Source organism: Parambassis ranga, chromosome 1, assembly GCF_900634625.1.
Source record: "Parambassis ranga chromosome 1, fParRan2.1, whole genome shotgun sequence".
In the NCBI taxonomy this organism is placed as follows: Eukaryota; Metazoa; Chordata; class Actinopteri; family Ambassidae; genus Parambassis; species Parambassis ranga.
This window is the reverse complement of record NC_041022.1, coordinates 13,332,029-13,342,068: the sequence shown is the minus strand read 5'-3', so window position 1 is coordinate 13,342,068 and position 10,040 is coordinate 13,332,029. Positions and strand designations below refer to the sequence as shown.

General features: G+C 40.8%; 1 protein-coding gene across 1 annotated transcript; it reads right to left on the bottom strand.

Annotated features, from left to right (window-relative positions):
* Window positions 1-6,496: 6,496 nt before the first annotated feature.
* On the bottom strand, window positions 6,497-8,248 carry LOC114450796 (uncharacterized). Its single transcript, XM_028429221.1, has 3 exons — window positions 7,761-8,248; window positions 7,293-7,405; window positions 6,497-6,669 (listed from the first exon to the last, which is right to left on the bottom strand). The coding sequence occupies exons 1-3, from the start codon at window positions 8,246-8,248 to the stop codon at window positions 6,497-6,499; spliced, it is 774 nt and encodes a 257-aa protein (XP_028285022.1).
* Window positions 8,249-10,040: the final 1,792 nt, after the last annotated feature.

Sequence of the window (10,040 nt, the reverse complement as noted above, 5' to 3'; positions counted from 1 at the left end):
GATGGCTCACCACCATAATATTACACAGCACTTACTTGAGTCTGTAACAAACTCGGTACAGCTGAACTCCACTACCAGCTCCTGCTAGGCAAATGCAAATTAACACACTGGGCCACAGATATCTCTATCAGCTGTGACAGTAAGGTCACATTCCTTTGTTATGTGCTGTCAGATGGGCCTTCCCCTTCGGAAAGTTAGTTATAACTGTGGATACAGCTGCAAAGATGGCTCCAATGACCACAGCTACAAAAGGCATGGAAAGACAACACATGGGTTGAGACAGTCAAGGGAAGAAGAAGGGTAGAAAAACGTTTTTCTGAATGGATTGCATCAGAGATTAGAGCCTTGAATGCAATCATATTTAGTTTGTATGTTGTGTTTGGGTGTGTGTTCGTGTGTGTGTGTGTGAGAGAGAGAGAGAGAGAGAGAGAGATAAAGAGGAAAAGAGAGAAAGGGAGAGGCAGACAGAGACAGGAAAGTGTATGTAATTCATCTTTAAAAGGGCAGATTCCTTAGTGATGTATGGTGTTGAGACAGTCTGCGTATGTTGTGTTTGTGTTGTACAAATGAGTGTGGGAGGTGTAAGCTTGCTAGCTACAACTCCTCATACTGGTCCAAAGAGCAATGTGGAGAATGAGGATTCTAGGTTCTGCCCTGCTGATCAAAGAAGCTGATACAACCCTCCTCCTCTGTTGTCTTTATTTCCAGCGCTTTCACACACAGACTTAACTACAAGCTCAGCAAATGCAGGTTGAAGTTATGAATGATCACCACAGTGAAAAACTGCAGAGGGAGTTTAGTTTAAATATTAGTTGAACATTTTAGGGAGGAATGCCGCCTGTTATAAATACACAGACAACTCTTTCCATGCATATGTGTATAAACACACACACATACACACTACTAAGCTGGTCCAAAGCATCATGTAGAAAGACAGGTAAGGCTGAGGTAACTTGATGACATTAACAAGAGTCAAAGGTCTGTACTATACAAATGACTTGTATTTCTGTCTACAGCACTTTGCACTTGACGGTCTCATCTGTAATTCAGATGCAGGTCTCATCACAATGACTGTGCAGAGACCCAGGAGTCTGACACTAGATAACTGCCTGTGTAGGTGTGCATGTGTATGAGAGGGTGTGAGAGAGAGACAGAGTGAGTGGATGTTTTTGTGCATGTTAAGTCCCCACAGAGTCACAGCTCTGCTCCTCAGACTAACTGTACATCTGCGTGTTAATTTAGCAAAAGAACAGCCGCCGAGTGCGAGTCTCTTAATAATAAGCAGCATGCCTTGTCTCTGTTCCTCCATCTCTCGTCTGACTACTTTCACTGACTCTGCTTTCTCACCTATCCATCTGTTTCACCCTACCTTCGCCGTCTCCCTCTGTTCCTTTTTAACAAATATCTATCTCCATGTGTTCATTCCTTCCCTCCCTCTCACCCTTTCCCTCCACACCCTCTGTAACTGTATGTGCTCCCTCCCTATTCATCTCTTCCTCCTTTCTCTGCATTTATCTCTCCTTTCATCTGTCACAGCCACCTCCTCCTCCTCCCTCTCACCCTCCCTCCACATCTCCGTTCTTGTATGTGAGTGGTGGGTCTGCAGGGTGCTTGTTATCCAGCACCTAACCAGACATCCCTCGGCTGGAAAGCTAGACAGCCAGACAGGCAGCCGGGTGGATGGACAGATGAAAAAGACGAACAGAAAGGAAAAAAGAGTGACAGCTGGAAAGCTACTGCAGCAAGACTGACAGGCAAGGGGAAAGGCAAAAATTGCAACTGGATGGCAGACGTCCAGAGAGGCAGCACTGAGACACCCAGTAGAGCAGTCAGACAACAAGATAGAGAGGCTGTCAGTAAGAGACTACCAAATAGGTAGGAAGATAGATAAAGGTAAGGCAAGTAGGGGACAGACAGGTAGGCAGAGCAGCCAGACAAGCAGGTCGTCACAGACCAGTGCATAGCAGCCAGCCTAGCTACGAGCCCAGCATCCCAACAGGCCAGAGGGTCAGTGACAGCATGGCTGATAAACACTGCCGCTGTCTGGGCCTGGCACGGTACTGCAGGCATTTATTGATGCTTGCAAACTGACGAATAACCCTTTAATTTACTGATTGTTCTGCTATCTCTTTCTTAAACTTGAAACAAGCATGTGAATAAGCTTACCTTCTACACAACACTAAGGTTTATCCCAAATACACAAAGTTTGGGAATTAAAATATATTTTTCTTCCCTTAGGAGACTATTAAATGTCAAAATGTAATTCATACCAGTCTTTTGTATTACTAACTAGTAAAAGATATTTTATATTTTAAATATGTAAGGAAGGCTAGGATAAACCATACACTAACCGAAAAGTCTCAGGCAGTATAACCCTAATCTACTTGTAAATAGGGAGGAGACTATTCACACAAATTCTTACATGTTTCTAAGCTTGAAGGTGTATCCTTCATTTTTACTATTCTCTTTAATAATGTGTGGCAAAATGATATTAAGCCTTTTAAGTCTTAAATGTAGCTGTAATCAGTTGCTATACTTTTTGCATGTATATGTTCTCACCAGTACTATACAACAAGAATGTCCTGCGACAGCATTAAAATGACACTCACAGTACATTTACCAGACCTGGGCATGTAGAGCTTGTACAGTGCAGCCATATGGTGAGGATTTCCATCCAGGCAAATGCCTCCTGATTCCAATCACTCTGACTCAGCAAAATCTGTTTGCCCTTCCTCTGCTCACCAGATGTGGTAACTGCTCCTCTCAGGACAATCCACCTCAAAACACTACACCTAATTACACCACCCAATCCTCAAATAAAATGTTTTCAAGGTTAAGGCCTATAGATGGTTAAAAAAGTGCAACAAGCTAACCTAGTTGGAAGGACATCTAGATGCATTGCAGCAATTTTCTACTTTGTCCAAATGTTAACAAACAGTGTGCTTGGTCATCAGGCTCTCGTAACTTCCACAGTCACAGCTGCCAGCTATTTCCACACGCTATGCGCATTTTTTCCTCGATGGTCTGTCACCCAGATCTCTACTCTTTGGCTTCCTTCCTACTGGGTCAATTTACAATGACAGGAAACCAGGAACCTTCTTTGGAAGTGATACAAGTAGCTTTATACAAACTCTGAGAGAAATTATAATGTTCACATTCCAACAGTATAAAACAAGCAATAGAATATTCACCACCACCCCGCGCACAAAATGCAAACAATATAAAATTGCCAAAAAGCCATTCGATCAAATGCTGCCAAAATTCTGTGAAAACAAGAATGTATGTATCTAGACGAACTTAGGCAAACTTTCCAGAAAGCCTTGTAGTTTCCATCTTTAACCAATTTTAACTAGTGGACTGCAGAGAATGACTCTGATTTACTGGAATCTAGAAGTTAAAATGGCAAATGTGTTTATGCGTTTGTACTGGTTAGTTCTGGCTGTAGCTCACCACAGGCATCTTCCTGTACTTGCCAAAACGCTGTTACAAGATCAATCAAAAGAAGGCTCAGAAAATGACCGGACACACTGGAGAGAGATGAAAAAGCCATGAGAGAGGTGAGTCACAGAGAAGAAATAAGCTGCCTTTCCTTGTACAATTTATCTTGCACTGTGGGAGGTCATTTAGAGGAAGAAAAAAAAGGGGGGGCGGTAATATGAGACAGCACATGCTACATGCCATACATTTGGAGGAATTTAAGGGGAACAGAGTTTCTCTGTTGGTTCCCTGAATCAATCAGTGTTTTTACACATAAAGCCAGGTATGAATGTCAGACACTCACTGGCCCTTATGTTTCCACAGTGGTATAGAATCCAAACCAACCAATAAAAGATTATTGCTAGACTCTTGATCATATGGGTTTATCAATCTAGGACCCTTGAGTTAAAATAATGGATTTTCGTGACTAATGTCAACTCACCACCACAGTGTGTTTTCTTTGGTTAGCTGCAGGAGTTCTAGCTCACCACAATCCTCCTTCCTGTCTCCCTCGAGGGTCTCTTCATGTACCAGGCTAACAAACTATTACATTGCCAGATCAATAAAGATGATGAATCCCAAATGAATGGTCATACTGTAACCAGAGGAAATAACTAGTGGTGATTCACATCTGAGAAATGCAGTTCTAAAGGCATGGAGCTGATTCCCCAGGGTCCTCTCAGTTTGAGAACATCTCACTGCAGTCCAAGTCTACATATAGATTATAACACAAGTGGGTAAGTGTATTACCTGTATAACTGTATATAAGTCAGTCTGCTTTGCCACAATAGAAAACCACAACAATCACTAAGCCACGCCAAAGGAGAGTAAGCAGGGCCGGTCAGCACAGACCTCCAGGGTATCTGCCTATTTGTCCAAACACGGGATGTGTTGAAAGCAACTGCTGAGACTTGTAGGTCATTAATCACACACCAACACCACCAACACCCCCCCCCCCACAAATTCATAATTCAAGTCTACTTCAGTTACTAAAGCATTGAAAGGGAAATCCCTTGCTAAAGCAGATATACCTTTTTATGATCCTGCATGGTTAATCAAGATTTATGAGTGTGAAGCAGCCTCGTAGAGCTAAAAGTGAGCACCAATGACAATGGGTAACAGATGGGCTTTGTGCACAGACTAATAGTGCTGGCCTACAATAAAACAAGACAAGTCACATAGACATGGAACCAACAATGCAACACTTAAAATGTACAAGACTTAGGGTCACAAATGTGATTATGATTTCCTTTTATGTAACAATGACATTCAATATGGGTTAGATTCCTGTAAACAAACCCTTCGGATAAACACATATCAAAATTAGGATTTAGACAATCATCCAGTCCTTACTAAACCCCTTATTTTGTTAAGGGTTAGGGTTAGGGTTACATCCATCATCTGAACCCACTTTGTCCTACAGTACAGGGTCACAGGGGGCTGGAACCTATCTCAGCTATCTACGGGTAAAAGGTGGGGTAAAGGACAGGTCACATTCACATTCATTGAAATGCTAAATTAGTGTTTTCATTAACTAAACAAAGTCTTCAAAACTGCCAAATCACCTCCAGGATGCACACGATGACATGCAAACACCTTCCAGCTGGGACATAAACATACTAAGTGAGACAGTATTTCACAATTACAGTATCATATTTATGGCCAATCAGTAAAACGTAATGTGATCCTTCTCTGAATATTTACACTTTGGTCCAAACTGCCTGAAACTCTTCTGAAGGCTAACTCCTATGAGACTTACAAAGCGCTCAGCGTTATTATTCAGTCCCCCGTCTGCAAGCATATTTCTACAAGTGCCTGCAACAGAAAAGCACAACAGGATCATCACCACTCCTCCAGTTATATTTGCCCCTAACATCAACAATGGAAGAAGGCTGGGGAACATCAAAACAACTCTAGCTCTTTGATAGTGATGGATCTGATGTTGCAGCCTTTCTGCTTTCATACTTTTGCAAAAACAGCGCTACTTTCAACTGCAAAGTGCCATCAGTGAGCACAGCTACAGATTTAGATTATGATCTCAATCCATTACTGACTGTGAGCATTATTGCATTAGTGTGATGTGGTGACATTAATCAGATCAGCTCTCTGCAGCCCCATCTTTGGCTGCATTTTGAAAGAAACAGCATGGAGAAACAGGGTTAAGCAGTATGCAAGTAAGTGCTTGTGTCTCTCGCAAGTCCTTGGGAATGAACCCATTGAACTCCCCAAGGTGTGTGAAAGTAACCCAGAGAAAATAAAAGTTTACACCAACTCTACCATCTAGTGGTAGAAACTTGTCATTGCATTCAGAATTGCCTTTATATAGAAACAAATAAACCAGCATACCTGTTACTTTATGTGATTAAATGACAGAAAAACGGTTTTAAAATGTAAGTAGGCAAAGGAAACTTTGACTTAATGTGGTCGTGAAAATGAAATTGATAATCTGAACAGGCGCATAAACTGTATTTCTGCTACAAAATAAATTCTTAAGCAAGTTTGTTCCATGAGATTGAAATTAAAGTACTTGTTATGAACATGTGCAATTTATAAACAATAAAATTGATCACTTATACAGAATTTCAGACATTTAAGAAAAATGTTAAAACTTCTATTTCACTTATTTAGACTTGGAGAATTCTGAAAATATGGAATGTAGAGGAACAGGATACATAGCTGTAGCAGCTGCAACAATGCAACTATAAAACATGGTAGTTAACTACAAAATAATTTTGTAATATAAAATAAATATAAAATCTGAAGATAAAACATAAAATCTACAATAAAAACAACAAAAAATCCACCTGACTGCAACCAAGACTCAATTGTACCCTATGTGACTGCCATGGCCCATTTGACTTTTTAAACTTAGCATAGATAATAACCTTATATATTTTGTCCACTAAGGCTTTAGATGAGGAAAAACTGCCAAATAAAACAAATCAGAAGCCTAGGTACTATTTGATATGCAAGTCTTATATCAATTAATCCTCTAATACATGTGCATATGTCTGGCTTACTAGTCGGCATCTGCAAACTGGTCTGGCTCAGTAGGTCTGCTGCAGCAGGACCACTTGATGGGACGTGGGTGGTGTAAGGATGGACTGTAACTGGCTGTGACAGGTAAGTCCCGTGCGTTCCTTTGCTTAAGGGTCAAATCCCATAAAGCAAAATGGAGCAAATCTTCTGGACCTGTAGGAGATATAGAGTACCAGTAAAACGGCTGTCCAGGGCTGACCTGAATCCTAAAAATAGTTTTCTAACACTTAACGTCAGATTAAATGAACGCAGGATAAATCTCTGAAGTGGGTTCAACTGGGAAGGCAGCAGAGTAATAGAAATTTTTTTTACATGCCATTGAGAAACTGTTTTACAATTTGAATTTAGTGGTAAGGATACTACAGCAGATCATTACTGAAAAATCAGTTGGTATTAGAGCTTACGATATAAATAGGATTGTATGCCTAGGCCAATCAGAAAAATTGCAGTGTGCATCCATTTATGTCCAGCCAGTGTCTAGACATCAGTTATGTTTGGACTGAAGAAGAAAATAGATGAAAAGCTTTGCTGGCTTATCAAGCCACAGATCAGGTAAAGAGATAATGTACAATACTCTGTCACCTCTTCAGCCTGATGGATCTTTCACCACAACTGAAAGAGAAATGTTGAGTGAACTGACAAATGAGCTACTCCTGTAAATGACCATGCTATCTCACATCAGCTCAGAGTTCTTATGACTAAAAACACCATTAGAGACCCACTAAACTGCTGAGGACAGAGAAAAATATCAAACCACTAACTATTTTTTTCTTTACCATTAGGCTTGATCCCAATACACATCTTGTCCCAGCTGTCAAGTGTGACCTCTTGGATCTCAGCTTCCCAGTCTTCCTCCTCTTGTGGTGGTGGTGGTGGTGGTAGTGGGATTCTGTAAAAGGATAAAGTTCTTGTTAATCTATATGTTGCTATTTATAAACAGATATGTTTACACTGCATTGTGACCAGGATTGTTTCTGTCACCAGTTTTCCACCTTTATGCTATGCTGAATTAAATCGCTGTCTGCATAAAAGGTGATAAATTCCAGAAAATGTTTAACCGTTTAACTTTCTTTCACTGTTTCATTTAAAAACAATATTCAGGTGCCTCTCCAAGGAAATACTACATTTCCTACATTAACCTTGTAAAAACTCACCCTGTAGTCAAGCAAGGCAGATCTGCTGGAAAGGAGTGTGTAAAGAATGTGGATCGTTTATTTAAATGAAGTTTATGATAGTATATGCACCTCTTCTTGTGTCTGATTTTCTTTCTTCTTCTTTGGTCTTTTCCTGTTGCTGATAAGCTGGAATTTGGTAGACTTTGGACAAAATTATGGGGCAGCGTCGCAGTGTCTAGCCTGGCATCTCCATTGACTGAGATACCACCTGGAACACTTGCACCACTGATCCGACCAGCTGCTGAGACTTCAATGGCAGCTGACTTCGTGCCTTGTTGTTTCCTCTGTGTCTTTGAAGGTGCTGCTTTTGTATTCCTGTCTTTGTACCCATGGTTAATATAACCATTAACCATGCGTGGTGGTTTGGGACTCTGCAGCGTGTCAGCCGGTGTGCTCTCACTGGGTTTGCTGCCAGCAGCTGAGCGGTCATTGTGAACACCTGCTTCTACAAACGAACCAGAGCCTGGGAACTGACCATTGAACACATCTTTGGCTTTACAGGTGCTGTGGTGTGTCCACCTTCTTCTGCCCTCTAAGTTCAAACCATTCTGAGGCATTGTGTGACCTGTAAGGCACAGTTGGAGGGTTTAATTTAAGTGAACAGAGAAATAAAAACAAGTACACAATGTTGTCATTATCACAAGCAAATTAAATATATATGTGTACAGACAGCTAAACTGTAAATTGTAACAAAATACTACAATTGCCATTACATTTACAGCATTACAATGGCCCCTGAAGAGTACTTACTGTGAATCCCTGACCTAAGCCGCTCTGGCCTTTGTACATTTTTTAGAAGCATAGCATTGAGGCAGTTTTTAATCTTACCACGGTATTATACTGTATCCTTCTGTTTAGTCCTGTATCAACTGAGTTGAGTTTCCCTTAGCTCGCTTTGTTATTCTCCTAGCAACAGATAATATAGAGAGAAATATTTACTTCAAAAGCAGCCAATAACACCAATTATTATGTTTTGACAAGCTACTAGCATCAAATCATGGAGACGAAATGACGCTACATGCCGGTAAACACAGCTAACGTTAGCAAGCTAACCCGCTGCTGCTAGCACGGCAGGAGATTCGCTAGTTAGCGTTAGCTATTTGATTGACAGCCATCACTCTGTCGGCTTCTTACAGTTTACTGTTTGCCAAATAAAAAATACTTTCTAAAAGTTACCACACGACTAGGGAAACGTCTACTTAGTACTTGAAATGAAAACCAATCTCACAGCTACGTTCATTTTGCTGCCACTTCAATTTACTTCTTACCTGGACTCTTGCTGCTGGCACGCCTGCTCCGTGCAACAGGTAGTGGAAAGGATTTCTCTGTAGGTGGCGCTGACACACACGAAACAAAACCCAATCTGTGTTTGTTATGTTTAAAAAAAATACATTTTATTACATTGACAGTCTGACAATGATGAATATCCAATGACTACAAGGCGTCCTCTAAGAGGTACTGAGTATGGAATTGGTGATGTTTAAATAACAGGCCATCAGTTCCAGGAGCATTTTGGAGTCAACCCCCTGCCGGGCAACAGCGGTATCACACATTAATACACTTCCGCATTAGCCTCGTTTCTCTATCGCGGAAGTTGTCAGGACCAATTATCTTCTTGACTGACTTCCTCGTCAACCAATCAATGCGTCTTCTACAACTTTTAATGAAAGGAACTGAATTGGTTCTTATCTCCATCTCCCATGGATCCTTCTCACTCCAGCAGCTCTCCATGTTGATGCTTGGGCATCAGAGGGTATGCACATGGTGTCAGACAGAAGTCAGAAGTCACTGTGGTTACAGACACTGAAAGAAAAATCAAAAACATCTTTTAAAAAGGGGACGAGTAAAACATGATTTATTTAACTGGGCTAGAGCAGTGTATCCCATTGGTGAAGGCCCTCTTTACATTATTTAAGATTTAACTGTACCTTATGGGGAAAAACAAGCCAGAGAACACTGAACAACATTTTTGTGTTAAAAATCCACCAAACTAATGTTTAAAATGTACACTAGCCAATACATGGCACCTTAATTCAAATTAAATTAAACCTTTGTTGTTGTCCTATGTGGTATTTCACACACCACTACAATGTTTACTCATAACCACGAGTGAAACCATATAGTGTTTCAACAGTAAGCAATGCCCTCCAGGAGACAAACAGCCAAGGGATCATAACAAATTCATATTGTACTTTGCAGAACAGCTACACTGGTGGAGTCCCACTCCATCATTTTATAAAGATTGTATTCATACAGCCACAGGAAGACACTAGATACTGAAATGCCAGCTGTTTTAATGACACTGAAACACTTACTTAAAGTGACACAGACATGAGCCAACATCACTGC